The 15,627-nt window shown below is 50.6% G+C and overlaps 2 protein-coding genes across 7 annotated transcripts in view; both read left to right on the top strand.

Annotated features, from left to right (window-relative positions):
- Vps39 (VPS39 subunit of HOPS complex) overlaps positions 1 to 6,052 on the top strand; it is a 36,889-nt gene extending 30,837 nt beyond the window's left edge. For 2 of the 3 annotated variants that reach the window (XM_021191932.2, XM_021191931.1), the window contains 6 exons: positions 427 to 529; positions 732 to 777; positions 1,550 to 1,699; positions 1,791 to 1,925; positions 2,904 to 2,995; positions 4,391 to 6,052. In XM_021191932.2, the coding sequence (XP_021047591.1) occupies positions 427 to 529; positions 732 to 777; positions 1,550 to 1,699; positions 1,791 to 1,925; positions 2,904 to 2,995; positions 4,391 to 4,466 (602 nt within the window). In that variant the 3' untranslated portion in view covers positions 4,467 to 6,052. The remainder of the gene's footprint in view (positions 1 to 426; positions 530 to 731; positions 778 to 1,549; positions 1,700 to 1,790; positions 1,926 to 2,903; positions 2,996 to 4,390) is intronic. The other variant, XM_029536222.1, reaches the window with a different exon arrangement.
- Positions 6,053 to 8,330: 2,278 nt separating this feature from the next.
- Pla2g4f (phospholipase A2 group IVF) overlaps positions 8,331 to 15,627 on the top strand; it is a 14,322-nt gene continuing 7,025 nt past the window's right edge. The window contains exons 1-11 of one of the 4 annotated variants that reach the window (XM_021193680.1): positions 8,331 to 8,543; positions 9,356 to 9,428; positions 9,992 to 10,128; positions 10,205 to 10,330; positions 10,630 to 10,670; positions 10,911 to 10,953; positions 11,360 to 11,426; positions 14,176 to 14,339; positions 14,457 to 14,567; positions 14,744 to 14,781; positions 14,981 to 15,119. In XM_021193680.1, the coding sequence (XP_021049339.1) occupies positions 8,433 to 8,543; positions 9,356 to 9,428; positions 9,992 to 10,128; positions 10,205 to 10,330; positions 10,630 to 10,670; positions 10,911 to 10,953; positions 11,360 to 11,426; positions 14,176 to 14,339; positions 14,457 to 14,567; positions 14,744 to 14,781; positions 14,981 to 15,119 (1,050 nt within the window). In that variant the 5' untranslated portion in view covers positions 8,331 to 8,432. The remainder of the gene's footprint in view (positions 8,544 to 9,355; positions 9,429 to 9,991; positions 10,129 to 10,204; positions 10,331 to 10,629; positions 10,671 to 10,910; positions 10,954 to 11,359; positions 11,427 to 14,175; positions 14,340 to 14,456; positions 14,568 to 14,743; positions 14,782 to 14,980; positions 15,120 to 15,627) is intronic. The other 3 variants (XM_021193683.2, XM_021193682.2, XM_021193681.2) reach the window with 3 other exon arrangements.

Here is a 15,627-nt window from a genome sequence, read left to right as displayed (position 1 = left end):
TTTTTTTTAAAGATTTATTTATTTATTATATGTAAGTACACTGTAGCTGTCTTCAGACACTCCAGAAGAGGGAGTCAGATCTTGTTATGGATGGCTGTGAGCCACCATGTGGTTGCTGGGATTTGAACTCCGGACCTCCGGAAGAGCAGTCGGGTGCTCTTACCCACTGAGCCATCTCACCAGCCCGGCTTGGTGGTTTTAATCTCCCTCCATTTATTATTCTTGAAATTTTTTTATTCTGTTTACTATGTATGTATGTATGTGCCATGGTGTGTGTCTAGTGGATAAAGGATACCTTGTCTGAGGAACTCAGATCATCAGACTTGGCGGCAAGTGCTGTTACTGAGCTATCCTGGGCTTCTCCAAGTCCTTTCTTATATTTATGTAATGGCAGTGGCAGCTACTTGGAGTCCTTTCCCCTCCTAGGCCTCTTAGAAGAAAGAGCTCTCCTGTTGGGGCGCATGGGGAAGCACGAACAAGCTCTCTTCATCTATGTCCACGTCTTGAAGGACACAAAGATGGCTAAGGAGTAAGTCAGCCCTGCTCTCCCACCTCCAAAGGAGTCTCAAGACAGCCCTCACAAAGATGAGCAGCCAGGAAGGCCACCCCATGCCTAGCTGCAAAGGGCATTCCACCTCCCCCTGCCAGTCGGGTTCCATTACTATTGGCAGCCACATGGGCACCGACCATGCAGTTCTTCTTGCCTGCTCTCACCACTTCCTCCTTTGCAGGTACTGCCACAAACACTACGACCAGAACAGAGAAGGCAACAAAGATGTAAGTAGGCAGCTGTGACCAAGGGAGCGTATGCACTTCCTGTCACTACAGCAGACACTACCCCATCCAGTGTGGCCAAAGTGGCACTTAATCACTAAGTGACACTCGGTATATGATGTCGGCAGATGTCTCCTAGGAAAGAAACTGAGTGACCATCTGCCCGGGTTTGCTTCTGGCTTATTCATCTGTCCTTACCTACCCTGCCCCTCTCAAGAGTTCTGACACATATACTGAATTAATGTGATTAATCTAGGAGGAAGGGTCTGATTATAGATGGGTTTGTCAGTATCGTGAGACATTTGTGATTGGGAGTGGATTGGGAATCTAGGGCTGGAATGTTAAATGATGTACAGACAGCCCCAGTGACAAAGAATTATATGGCCCTGAATGTTGAGAGAGCTAGGATGAGGTGATCCTGTGGCACTAGAAATATAGCCAGGTTCTCAGCCTTCAGAGCATTAAAAAATGAGGACTCTTTAGGTCATTTGCCGTGTTAACTTTCTGTGCATGGTATAACATTAAACAGACACAAGGCATTCAGAGAAAGAGCAGTATTGGCGTCCATATTTGGCCGCTTGATTTTGCCAAAAAATTCAGGGGAAAGTGATGACTTTGGAGTGCTCTATGCCAGTGATTGCTGTAGACCAGCCCTCTAATCACCAGGGAGATGGTTGCTATGGACCAGCCCTCTAGTCACCAGGGAGACTCAGTGCTGGGGGGTACTGGGGGGGTGGCTGCAGGCCTGGCATGTGTGTTTCTGTCTGTGTAACAGGTGTATCTGTCCCTGCTTCGGATGTACCTGTCACCTCCAAGCATTCACTGCCTGGGGCCAATCAAACTGGAGCTCCTGGAGCCACAGGCCAACCTCCAGGCTGCCCTGCAAGTCCTAGAGCTGCACTACAGCAAATTAGACACTACCAAGGTCAGGAGGGCTGGGGGGAGGGGGCAGGCACGAGCTTTTCTTGGTCTCATCCTGATCTCCCTAACTTGCCCGAATCCTGTCTCTGCCCTAGGCAATCAACCTTCTGCCAGCAAACACTCAGATCAATGACATACGCATCTTTCTAGAAAAGGTCTTAGAAGAAAATGCACAAAAGAAACGGTTCAATCAAGTGCTTAAGAATCTTCTCCATGCAGAGTTCCTCAGGGTATGGCCTTCCCCACTCCACTCCATATTCCATTCCCCACCCCGCCCCATCCACTCTCCTCCCCACCCCACCTGACCTCTAAACTCCCTGGGGCCTCCAGTCTCTTGAGGGCTAGGTGCATCATCTCTGAATGAACACAGACCCGGAAGTCCTCTACTGTATGTATGTGTGTTGGTGGCCTCATGTCAGCTGCTGTATGCTGTCTGTTTGGCGGTCCAGTGTTTGAGAGATCTCGGGAGTCCAGATTAATTAAGACTGCCCATCCTCCCATAGAATCACCCTTCTCCTCAGCTTCTTTCAGCCTTCCCTAATTCAACAACAGGGGTCAGCTGCTTCTGTCCATTGGTTGAGTGCAAATATCTGCATCTGACTCTTTCAGCTGCTTGTTGGATCATTCAGAGGGCAGTCATGATAGATCCCTTTTTGTGAGCCCTCCATAGCCTTAGTAATAGTGTGAGGCCTTGGGACCTCCTCTTGAGCTGGATCCCACTTTGGGCCTGTCGCTGGATCTTCTTTTCCTCAGACTCCTTTCCATTTCCATCCCTGTAATTCTTTCAGACAGAAACAATTATGACTTAGAAGTGTGACTGTGGGATGGCAACCCCCTCCCTCGAGGGAAAATGGACTAGGTGGAAGGGCAGTGTGGGGGGAGAGGGGAACTTGATCTGGTATTAGTGAGGGAAAAGGACTGAAGCCCTGAGGGCCAGCAGAAAGAATGTAAACAGGCATTCGGGAGATAGAAGGTTGGGGGGACCCCCCCAGAATGCACCACAGACCTGGGAGGTGAGAGATTCCCAGGACTCCTAGGGAGGGACTTTTGATGAAATGCCTGACAGTAGGGAGAGGGAACTTATAGAGCCCACCTCCAGCAGGAAGGCCTTTGGGTTTTGAGAGTTTTCACACACCTGTAGTCATCGAGGCAGCACATAGCTCAGGCCAGAATGGCGTTCCGGACATGGAACTCTCAATCTCTTCCAGGTTCAGGAAGAGCGGATTTTACACCAGCAGGTGAAGTGCATCATCACTGAGGAGAAGGTGTGCATGGTGTGCAAGAAGAAGATTGGGAACAGGTGAGCCCCACCTGAATAGCATCTGGGTGCAGATGTGGTTCCTTGAGAGTGGAAGCAGGCAGGAGAGATTTCTGCCTTTAGTGTCTTATCCTGCTGCTGTGATAAAATACTCCACAAAGGCAGCTGAGGAGGGCAGGAGCTTGAGGCAGGGGTCACATTGTATTCCAGTCAAGAAAGTGAGGGCAGTGACTGCTGCCTACTTCCAGCTGGGTTTCCCCATTCTGCAGTCCCTACCAAGGGAATAGTCCTACCTACGGTCAAGACTGGTCTTTTCTGCTGGGCTGTGGTGGTGCGCACCTGTAGTCCCAGCCCTTGAAAGGCAGAGGCAGGCTGACCTCTATGAGTTGGAAGCCAGCCTGGACTACAAGAAAGCTCCAGGACAGCCAGGGCTACACAGAGAAACCCTTGTCTTGGAAAACCTGGAGGTGTGGGGAGTGGGGTGGGAGGATTTGTCTCCCCACATCGGGTCACAGAATCAAGAAACTCCCCACAGGAACATCCAGAAACCCAGCCCCTGGTGGTTTGAGATTCTGTCCCGTGATGTCAGCACTGACCTCACCCCTGGAGAGTAGCTTTTTTTTTTTTGTTTCACTGAGTTCTTGAGCTTTAACAGAGCAAGCCGTATCTGTGGGGAAAGAGCATCAATAATTTGAGGAGCTGTTGAACTCTTCCCTGGAAAGCTCTAATTCTCTGGCAACTAAAATTAGCAATGGAAGTAGAAAACCAGTAAGAGGATGCAAGACATACAGAGAGCCTTCTTGAGATGTGGGCTGGCTGTGTAGCTCCGGCTGATTTGGAACTCTGAATGAACCCTCCTGCCTCAGCCACACCCCAGTGCTACCATTACAGGCCTGCACCACCAGGCCAGATGGAGAGGATGAGCCCCGGAGGGAGAAAACCAGATCTTTCCATCTCCTTTCATGGCTTGAGCAACCTCCTGAGCCAGCATTATTCTGTAGAGACATGCCCCAGCGTCAGTCCCCTGGCCTGTTCTTGCTCAGCTAGAAGAGGCCTTTTCACTGTAGAGGCTTGACTTGCTGTACTTCATTAGAACCATCCTGGAACGTGTTCTGCTGAACACGATACCCAGTGCCAAGCCAAGGGCACATGTTCTGCACTGGCTTTTTGTTTGTCCACGTATTTGCCTGGTTGCTTGGTTGTTGATTAGTTGGTGCTACTAAGGATCCAACTCCCGCTAACCTCCACCCTGACCCTGCACTGAGGGAGCGACAGAACTGTTAACGTGCACTTGGGTGGTGCATAGCTCCTGCTGTGGTCCAGATGTACTGGCGTAGGCTGTTCTTTGGGTTGGGGGTGGCTTCTGGGGCTGATGCCTCTTGCAGGTGCTGAAGGAGACGTAGAACACCACTCACTCTCAGCTGTTCTTCCACACAGTGCATTTGCAAGATACCCCAATGGAGTGGTTGTGCACTACTTCTGCTCCAAAGAGGTAAACTCAGCCGACACCTGAGCCCTGCAGCCCAAGCACTCAGCAGTGGACAGCTCAGCTTTCCCAGAGAGTTGAAGGCGCAGCCACCTTGAGAACCAGGGACTGCTACCAGGGACGATGCTGGCCACCTTGCTCTCTGGAACATCTCTGAATGAACTGGACTTGTGACCTGGCATTGCTGGCTTTTTACTAGAAGAGGAGATGAGTTATACCTTACGCTATTATGTTGCAGGCAGTTCCAGGAATTTAACCCCTGCTTGGACAGGAGGAAATGCACCGTCTTGCCTTTGTATACCAATCACCTGGACAAGGAGATTTCATCTCAAGAGTTTGTACCCATGGGGTTGTTGACTGTGAGTTTTCTATTACAGTAACTACGCAGCTTCACAAGATCCCCCAGCACGGCGGCCTGGAGAGGCCCATGGGAGCCTAGCACTAGAGCTTGCCCGCCCACTGACCGCAGGCTGTTTATACTGCCAGTGGTTTCTCCAGGAGTCTCCCTGCTTATCCCTTCCGTTTTCAGTCTCCTTTTCTTCCTCGCTATTTATTTTACCCCTTGATCTCTTCCCTTGTACCGTCCATGCTTCCCCTCCCACTGTGTAGACTGGGAGGTAGAGTAACTAATACTTAAATGTGGCGAGTGGGAGGCCCAGCCTGGGTTTCCAGGAGCACCCTGTGAGCAGGTGTCGTGGACATTGAATGAAGGCTCTCAGGCGCTGAGCTTTCCTACTAAGATGCCTAGGAGAGCACAGGTCTCTGGGTGTGGGCTTCGGTACCTCCCCGGGGCGGCGCTGTGCAGGCTGTGTGGTCCAGGCGGGATCTCTGCAGACGTGCCTGCTTCAGCCACTCACCAGCTGCTTGGACAGGTTGTTGAGCCTTTGTAGGTGAGCTCTGAGCATCACTTTCTGTCCTGTTGCTTTCCTGGCCATAGTTGTTCCCTGACCTTTCTTCTGCAAGACTAGAGGATCGAGCTAGGATAACTTGGTAATGTATGTCTCACTGCACACAGGGAACAGCTGACCAGAAACCAACAGTGATGAGATGGCGTGTGGGTTTGTGAGGCACTGAGGAATGCCAACGAGCAATGCAGGAGCAGGTGGACTTAGAACTTACTGCTGGCTCTGTTGAGTATGTCAGGGAGCCTGCAAGAGGTATACAGCAAGAGGTACGCAGCAACTTCTGGCCTTGGAGGCTACAGGCACCAGGCACACACATGCACAGACATACATGCAGGCCACACACCCATACATTAAAAAAAAAAAAAAATGAGCAGTGCTACCCACGAACCCATCTGCACCAGCTTAAAATGCACTTCCTCGGGAGTGGCACTAGGATGCCAGGCCACTGCCCTTAGGACAGGACCAGAACTTGTGCCATCATGTGAGTCCTGCCCCTTTACCTGGTAGGCTTGTAGCATCCCTTCTTATGAACTGTGTTTGAAGCAGTAGAATAAAGCCTGTATTTTCTCCTGAATGGTGTGCATACTTAATTGTTTCCCTAAGCTCCATCCTTTCTTCCCTGGACCCTGCCCTTCAGAGAGGGTTGGGGAGGGGAACAGGGGTAGCTCCAGCCTGAGGATGGTGGAGGCTGCTTCTCAATAAACATAAACGAAAACCCAAGTCTCCTTGAACCTCCCCTTCCCCTTTCTGAAGACTTTAATGGAGATGATAATAAGGGGATAGTAGCTTAGCTAAGAGAGAAGGATAAGACAGCTAGTAACTGTGAAAAACAGTAAAAATAACATCCCTCTCAAGAGAGTCAGGGAGCTGGCCCAGCTCCTTGCCTGCTGCAGCTAGCAGGAGCAGTGCTAGAGAACTCACACTGGTGGTGTGGGTGCAGGAGAGCTGGTGGGCTGACCAACTCGGCTACCACCCAGGCTCAGATTCAGGGCTTTGAGTTGGCCCAGCCCAACATCTACCCCATCTGTGAACTGGTGGAACACATAAAAGGGCCAGTCCTGCAGATCCAAAGCTGCAGGAGCTCCATGACCCAGGGCAACAACAGAATATCCAAGATGCGCCCCACTGAGAATCCAGTATTGATACTGTGGCAGAACCAGACCAGTAACTCATTGCAATGAACATTTCCAAGTAAAGATGTGGGACACATTGATGCACTACTACTTCCACAACGGTATTTTGTTTGTTTTCCTTTGAGGGGGAGGTTGCAAGGACAGAGGGTGGATGTGAAGAGTTGGAGAGTTTAATGGGATTGGAGTGCATGACATGAAATTCACAAAGAATCAGAAAGTTAGAAAAGAGTAACGCTCCTCTCACAAATGCCTCCATCTGTGTGGCCAGCACAGCATCTGTGGCTGTGGATGTGTGGCTGACATCACAAGCACAGAATATTTCCATCATCACTCTGGGAATCCGGAATCTAACACACCATTGCTTTGTGCCTCTTGAAGCTCACTATGGCCAGAAGGCTCCTGTGAAGATGTGGGATTGGTAAGAGGGAAGGACCTCTTTGAAAAGTAAAATTGGCTCACTTTTCCCAGCTCTAAGATGCCAATTTGGTCCCTCTGTGATACCCTCACCCTAGCTGTCTGTCTGTGGCCATCCTGAAGATCTTTTGCCAGTGAAAAGCATCCAGAACTTTGAGTTGAGGCATGTCTGTTGAGGCATGGGGAGATGGCTTCTGAGCAGAGAATATGGTTTAAGCCCAAAAGCACTCAGCCAGCTAGTATTGTGCCTCTCTTACCCAAAGCCCCAGGCTTCAGACTGGGATCCAGGTGCTGAACTATTCATGTTCAGCAAGGGGGCTGGACTTAGCCATCTCTGAGTCAGATCTCAGATCTCTTTTACAGTCTGTCCGAGGTGAAACAGGTCCTCACAGTTACATCACCTCTGGTTCTGGAATTTCTGGTCTGAGCATGGCCTGTTAGTTTGGGAGTTAATTCACCTTTGTGGATGTCATTCCAGCCTCCAGCTGTGTATGTGTGAGAGAGGGAAGACAGTAGAGATTACCTGGTCGAGATGGGGGTCTCATCTTGTACCTCAAACTGGTCTCACGCTGCTGAGTTCAAGTGAGCCTCCTGCCTGTCCTGGGGTTCTGTGTACCACTACCCTTGTCTATATGAAAGGGTTGTGGTTAAAGAGATGAAAAGAATCTCCTAACAGTTCACTCTCCTAGAAACTTCTTTTGCTAGCCACTGTCTCTGCCTAGCCACCTAGATGACTGTGGTCCACAGGAAAAGAAACGACATGCAGTTGCAGCCGGAGGCTCAATATGGTCATGAACACTTTAAAGCCTTTATCTCTGGCAGTTTAAGGATAGAGGCCTGCCTCTCTTCTGTCCTTATTTACAATGTCCCCACCTCTACGCTTGAAGCACCAGGCACTTCTACCAACCCAGGAAGGGAGTCATGAAATTAATCTTTTCAGGGTGTGGGTGGCTTTGGGCATGGTACAGACATACCATGACCTTTGTGTTAAGGAAATAACTGAGAGAGGCCAAAAGAGACAATAAATGTCAGTGATTCCCCCATAAAACCCGAGTCAGAGATTTCTATTTTTGCTTAAGAGTTGTGGAGAAAGTGGGACTTGAAGGAGAGATGGTGTGGGGCTTTCTGGCAGCTAGATGAGGTTAGCCCTGATTATAGTACCTCCTGACTTCTGCTAATGGCAGACTGGTTGGAAACAAGAATATCTGCCCTACCCATACATGGCAAGGGATGGGAGTGGTGTCTGGTTTTTATAACTAGTTCAGCTTAAGCAGAGCCTGAGTTGGAGACCAGAGAGCTAAGCAGGACCCCGAGAGTCTCTTGGAAAGGGGGCAACTTGCCTATTGCCTGGGGAAAGCAGGCTCCACTCATTTCCTGGAGCACTTCAAACCCCTCCTCCAGCCCCAGTGCCTCAGCCCAGCAGTGGCTCCACCCTTCCCACTCCCATGCTACTTGTCAGACCTGAGCGACAGTGAGTGAGAGAGGGTGGCTCTGAGAAACAGGCAAGCTCCCTACTGGGACCTGAGCTGCTACTGCTGGCCATGCCCTGGACTCTCCAGCCAAAGTGGCTGGCAGGCAAGGGACTGCCCCTTCTTGGAGTCATACTGCTACAGAAGACAGAAAAGAGCGAACCACAATGGAAGCATAGGCGGGTAATGTACTGCTCTCACTTGGGAAAAGCTGGCTGGAGTCCTGGGTGACGGCTGGCACCCCATGGGCACTAAGCCAGCCATTGCACTGGGGTTTGATTTAGGGTGAAACATACCACAGACAAGCTGGAAAAGCTCAAACTAGAGAGACAGGCCAAGGTCTCCAAAGAGAAATGATGGCGACCTGTGACCGTTGCCTTTGGTTGGTTTGCCAGGAACGCGCTAGTCTAGCTGTATAGCCATTGTGGAGAGAAGGGAGAAGGGGTTTGTTGGGGTTTCTGGGGTAGATTAACACCCAGAAGGCTGCAATCTGGCATTATCATTTTTTGTTTTGTTTTGTTTTTTTGAGCTCAGTCTTCAATCTAGTGACTTATCAGACCAGAATAAGCTAGGAAACTTGGCTTCTCACCTTGCCCATTCCTGCCTCTAGTTGGTCTTTCAGCCCCTGCATGGATGCTAATGGCTGCGGTGGGTTCTGGCTTTCTCTTTTAATGTTTAACCTTCTTAAATTCATTATCCTAGTGCCCAGGCCATGTCAAGAGGGCAGCTGTAGGCTGACCATTATAAAGCCTACCTAGCTTAGATGCTCATGGGAACACTAAGAGTCGAGCTGGTCCCTCACCAATCCTGACCACCCAGCACCTTGCGCCTTGCAAAAGCTTCCCAGAGCTCCTGGCATAGAAGCATTAGTGACCTGGGCCAGGCAAGTTCTATGGTAAGACAGAGTAGAGACCTGAGCCAGAAAACACTTGAGAGAGGAGATCAGGCCAACCCTAGCTTCCTGGAACAGAGTTCTTAGGGTTCTGTTGTTTCAGCAGGAAACTCACCCGTACTACGACCTTCAAGTGCAGGTGCTGAGGGCCAGAAACATCCAGAACACAGATAAGTGTGAGTGACCCATGCTTTTCCTTCTCTCTAGGGTATTCTCAGACTCTCTCTCTCTCTCTCTCTCTCTCTCTCTCTCTCTCTCTCTCTGTGTGTGTGTGTGTGTGTGTGCTCATTTGGAGTCGGGTGATAGAGTAGTATTAATCATGGAGGGAGGGTGTGGGGTATGCAGGCAGGCGGGCACGCTGGAGGGGTAAGTTGGGCAGACTTCAGCCTCCTCCTGACTCCAGGAGTCTTCCTGAGGGTGTGTTAGGCTCCTGTTGCCACACATCAATGCCTGCTTTCCAGGAGCTTTGGCAGTACCCACACGTGGCACAGAATTTTATTGCCTGAATCAGGCAATTTCAAGGAAGTTACTCAATGGTCTGTGCTACCACATGATCCTTTGACCTGTGGCTGCTGTGGGGACTTCTGTCAGTTGAGTGGGAGGTATACCTGGCTAAGGCCGAGCCTGGAACGCCACAGGCTGGCAGTCCCTTGCTCCTTCCTTTCTGAGTGCAGCCTCCAGAAATCCTTTTCAGCAATCAAGAGTTTGATGCCAAGTTCCCTCCCCCTCTTGCCTGCAGTATCCAAAGCCGACTGCTACGTTCGACTACAGCTGCCCACGGCTTCTGTTAGTCCCAGTCAGACAAGGACAGTGGCTAACTGCAGTGACCCAGAGTGGAATGAGACCTTTCACTATCAGATCCACGGTGCTGTGAAGGTGTGGGCCAGTAAGGGGCTGGGCATGGCTGCCAGTGACGTCCTCCACAATGCTGACCCTTCAGTCCCATCCCTAGAACGTCCTGGAGCTTGCCCTTTACGACGAGGATGTCCTGGACAGTGACAATGTCTTCTCCATTCTGTTTGACCTGAGTACTCTCCAGCTAGGCCAGCCTTGCACAAAAACCTTCACCAGGCAGCAGGTGAGGTCTGCCTGGGCTAACAGTAAGTAAATGTCCAGTAGAGGACCCCCTGTCCCCTGAGCCACAGACAGGCAGCTATCTCAGTTTGGCCTTAGTCACTGCTGAGTCTGGAACAGTACCTGGCACGTACTTCTGCATGAATGATGCTCTACGTGGAAATGCCCCTGCCTCTAAGCCTATGAGATGCCACTCCGGACCAATCTCCTAGACCCGGAGCTGAGCAGAGGTGGGAGGCAGGGGCAACTCCTGAGATTTTTAAAAATTTCTTGAAAACTGATGCCTTCGTCACCCCTGTGTAGGATCCAAAAGAGCTGGAAGTGGAATTTACTCTGGAAAAGAGGTGAGTCTAGTTAGAGCTGGTGTTTATCCATTTACTCCAAGTGCCAGTCCTCAAGTCTCTCACTTGCCTTGGAGGCCTGGCTCCCGAGAGGACAGCCTGGTTTTGACACCTACTTGCTTGTTGGGTGACAAATCTCCCTATTACAACCCGACTGTGCTTCCCGGGCTGCTTTGGCCATATTGTTTTACTAGCCATGGTAAAGGGTGCCATACCCCATCACGATCCCTCCATCTTTTACAGTCAGACGCCTGCAACTGAAGTTGTCACCAATGGTGTCCTGGTGGTGAGGAGGGAAGATGGGTATGGGACTGTGTGGGACTGGGGAACAGGAGACTGTGGCTGAATCCATGGCGCCCACGTGTCTCTGGGAGTCCTTCCTTAGAAGGCAGATGTACCAGGGGAGTGAAGAACAAGAAGCTGTCTCTACCCTATGTAGGCATCACATAGCCATTGCTCCCCTGGGACTCTGGCTGCTGAGGGAGCCTTTGAGGGGCCCCTTTCCACCAACGCCCACTTCTTATGAGTCCTGGGGAAGAACATAGCACTCACTGCCTTGGGGGTTGTCACAAAAGATCCCTGCCAATAAGGACCAAGAGCTGCTATGGCCCAGGCCCTGGATATTCCTCCCTCCCTCCATCCTGGTCAGACCCTGTGAGCTCTCTGACTTCTAAAGCACCTGCTTTCCCCAGGCTCACCCCTGTCTGAGAATTCAGGGCACAGTCACCGGAGACAAGTCAGCCTCCCTTGGAAAGTTCGGTGAGTCTCGTCCTCAGCAGTAGAACTTGCCTTCTCCCTGCATCTGATGGGAAAGAGGTGGCTCTTAACATTTTCACTGCTTAAAGTAGGGAGAGGACAGCAGGGACTTAGCTGAGAGTGACCGACCACCTCTGTGACCAGCCTGGACATACTCTTAAGATCTCAGCAGAGGCCAGACGGTGGTGGTGGTGGTGGCGCACACCTTTGATTCTAATTTACTTGGGAGGCAGAGGCAGGAGGATTTCTGAGTTCGAGGTCAGCCTGGTTTACAGAGTGAGTTCCAGGACAGCCAGGGCTATACAGAGAAACCCTGTCTCAACCACCACCCCCACCCCCAACAACAACAAAAAAAGATTTCTGCGGAGGTGCGAGAGAGCAAACTCAATTGAACAAAGGCTTTTTAAGCCTTCACGTACATCCTAGCCACTAGCATGTTACTGGTCCAGACAAGTCATGTGGTTAAACTTGAAGCTGGAAGACAGGCGGCATAGTCTACGTCCTTAATGGAAGAACTGAAGTCGTTTTGTTATCGTAGAAGACCTGAGAAGTTGGAAGAAGGAAGTCCTAAAAGATAGGGAGTCTCGTTTTCAATTTGTGCAGTCTGCTAGTTTTCTGTAAAATTGAGGCCTCTATCCTCAATGTAAAAACCTCAGTCTAAGAAAAATAACAAAAACATGCCCAAGGGGATGGCTCAGTGGATAAAGTACTTGCTACACAAACTTGAGGACCTAAGTTCACACCCCTAGTATCCACTTCAAAAGCTGGGCAGGACCTCCCAGCGCTATGGGGGGGGCAGACACAGGAGGATTACTGGGGCTTGTTGGCAGCCAGCTTGGCTCCAGATTCAAGGAGAGACCTAATCTCAGGGGAATAAGGTGAAGCATGACAGAGCAGGACACTAATGTCCCCTGGTCTCCTTATGTGTGCACAGTCATGCGTAGTCGGATACCTAGCACGTCCACAAGCATGAGCATGCACACACACGAGCATGTCACACAACACAGCCTAAACAAAAATAACAAAATGTCTTGACTAAAAGTCATGACATCATGGGACCTTAAGCAATCTCAAAAGAGCGATATAACCAAGAAAACTGCAGTTGCATCATGCTAGCTGTGCCTCCTGATAGTCAGAATGCTCCTTCATAGTAAACACGTGCAACTTCCCACACCTGTGCAAAGTCTCCACCTCCTCAAATGAGGAGCTTGTGATTTTTTTCCTCCCTCCTAGCTTCTCAGAAGGACCCTGGGGAGGGAGGAATGTCCTAAAAGGATGTTAAGTCTTCTCTGATTTTGAATATGTTACCCAATACAAAAATATTCATAGAACCTCCTTAAACCCAGAACTCATGGCATTTCCCCTGCCCTCCGTGATTTCTATGAGGAGTGCTTGCTTTGATAAATGGACTGCTGAAATGTGTCTCTTGAGCCAATTCATTCCTCTGAGGAAAAAAGGAACTGAAAAGAGACAAACGCGCGTGTGTGTGTGTGTGTGTGTGTGTGTGTGTGCGCGCGCGCGCGCGCGCACACACACACACACACACACACTATGGAAGTACAGGATTGGGGCCATTAGCGTAGTCTGGCGCGATGGTGACTGCCTAGGAGGACACATCAGATGTGGAAGTGGAACCTGGTGGCATGGCAGTTAGTGGAACTTGTGGGAGAAAGGCTGCTCTGGTGACGTGGAGAATCAGGCACATGGCATCTATTTGATCTTACTTCCTCATGGCACCACAGAAAGCAGCTGCAGTCGCTAACCTCTTTGGGTCACACAACCAATACATGGGAGAGCCAGGACCAACCACAGATCTACCACACTCCGAGGCCATTCTCCTCACCGCAAGATCTGGCATTTCTTCAGTGCATGACATTGTAGTCTGACTACAGGCCATAAACTCTGGTGGGAGTGAAAAGGCACCTTTCTGGTTGTCTCTCCTACTTCAGGGCATGTGAAGTCTGGATTCATCTTGTGCAAGGATAGGATTCCATCTGGACCTCTGCTGTCCTCCAGCCCTCTGGGTCACTATTGCTTCTGTGATGTGTTTGGGCCCCAGACTTTTCTGCCCTGCAGTGTGTATGCCTTGGCCTGCACATCAGACATCTACCACCTCCCAAAGCTGCTAAGAAGCAAGGCAGGAAGAGACCCCACTGTTCCTTGCCAATATATATGTAGCTCTGTTTCTGTGCTTTTTCCCAGCCTCAGCCTCAGCTAGCTTGAGCTAACCTCCAGCCCTTCTTCTTCTGCAATAAATAACCCTCTGTCCCCAGAACGCCACTCTGCCTTCTACCTCCTTGGCCAAGCCTCTACATTTTCCCAAGATCATTACTTTTGGAAGCTAAGGCCACAGCAATCTGCTTCGGCCACAAACCTCCCCTAAGCAAGGAACATGATGCATAAAAGAGTCAAGAGGCTGGGAATATTAACAGTTCAAAACTGGTAACTAATGCAATAATGAGTAGATATTTATATAATTAGTTATGTGTTAGGTAATTAATAGAAAAATTTCAAAATCACCAGCCCAGTAAGCTATGGGCTGACTCACCCCCTTCCCTCCTAGTATTGGTATGTTCCTAACCCCCTCAGGGCTGATTGATTATAGAACCCAAGAGTTGACAGTTCTTTTCCTGTGGTCAAAGTACCGGAGTGAGCAGGCAGATGGGGGTAGGGGCCTGGGGAAGAGGAGGAATTGCTGTCACCTGGGTATAACTGTCCTGAGCCACATGTACATCTATCTCTCTGCCCTCAGGTTCCAGGCAGATCCAGCTGGCAGTGCCTGGGGCCTATGAAAAGCCACAGCCTTTGCAGCCGACCACGGAGCCAGGCCTCCCAGCGAACTTTACCTTCCATGTGAACCCCGTGCTGAGCCCCAAGCTGTACATAAAGCTGCAAGAAAATCTCCAAGTTTTACATGTAAGTGAGCTATGGCAAGGAAGACATAATGGAGTGAGCCCGTGTGGGAGGAGACTCCAGAGTGCCTGGGAGGCACCTCGTCCGTCCCACCCTGCTCCTCAGCTCTCTTCTCCACAGAGCGATCCAAGTGATGAGCTGGAGGCTCAGACCAGCAAGACAGACAAGGCAAGCATCCTGCTCTCCTCTCTGCCCCTCAACGAGGAGTTAAAACTCGTGGACCTGGAGGAGGTAAAGTTTAGTCTGGTGCTGGGGACTCCTGCCTGCCCCGTGATCACCGAGAGAGGTCTGGGGCCCACACTGGCCAGTTACCTGAGCACTGAGGGCCACAGGTGTGTGTGTGTGTGTTGTGGGGGGTCTGACTCCACTTACTCAAGGATGAAGGGACTACTGTCTCTCTCTTTCAGGGCCAGCAGGTGACTCTGAGGATGAAGGCAGACATGAGGTCTAATGGGATTGCTGGTGGAAGGGGCTTGGCTAGAAGTGGGAAATACTCCAGTGGGTTCAGCTTTTCTGCCCATTTGATCCGGGTCACTGGGGACCACCTCCCACCCACGGAAGTCCCCTGGGTTATTGTCTGTGAGGCTCCCCAGAATGTAGACTGGACTCAAGGTTTTCTCCATACTCACCCACCCCTTCTGCAGCAGCTCTGGGGCCTTGGACCTGCGCCTTGGTTTTGAGCTCTGCGATGGGGAGCGGGAATTTCTGGACAAGAGGAGGCAGGTGGCATCCAAGGCCCTGCAGCGGGTGATGGGATTGAGTGAGGCTCCACGCTGCAACCAGGTAAGGGATGAGCTTGACTCAATCCAGCCTATCCCCTTGAGGGCGCTTGTATGGATAAGAAATGGCAGGAAGCTCAGAGGAGGTATAGGCAGCAGAGGATGAAGAGAGCCAATGGGCTAGCTCACCAGAGCCAGTGGCCACGACCGGCATCAGGAATTGGAAGGAGGACTTACACAATTCTGGCCATGGGTGGATAGCTTTAGCAGCTTGGGCTGTCACAACAGAACACTACAGTTGAGTGGTTTAAGCAACAGAGATTCACTTTCTCATGGAGCATCCTTCCTGGCTAGTAGACATCTGCTTTCTTGCTGTGGTGTCACATGGTCATCCCCCCAACCCCCTCCCCGTGTGTGTGTGTGTGTGTGTGTGTGTGTGTGTGTGTGTGTATGTCTCTGTGTGTGTGTGTGCTCTTGTGATGTGTGTGTCTCTCTCTGTGTGTGTATGTATGTCTGTGTGTGTGTGTGTGTGCTCTTGTGATGTGTGTGTCTCTGTGTGTGTGTGTGTATGT

The sequence above is a fragment of the Mus pahari genome, chromosome 3 (assembly GCF_900095145.1).
Source record: "Mus pahari chromosome 3, PAHARI_EIJ_v1.1, whole genome shotgun sequence".
In the NCBI taxonomy this organism is placed as follows: Eukaryota; Metazoa; Chordata; class Mammalia; order Rodentia; family Muridae; genus Mus; species Mus pahari.
The sequence above is the reverse complement of the archived record's forward strand: the minus strand, read 5'-3'. Positions and strand labels throughout refer to the sequence as shown.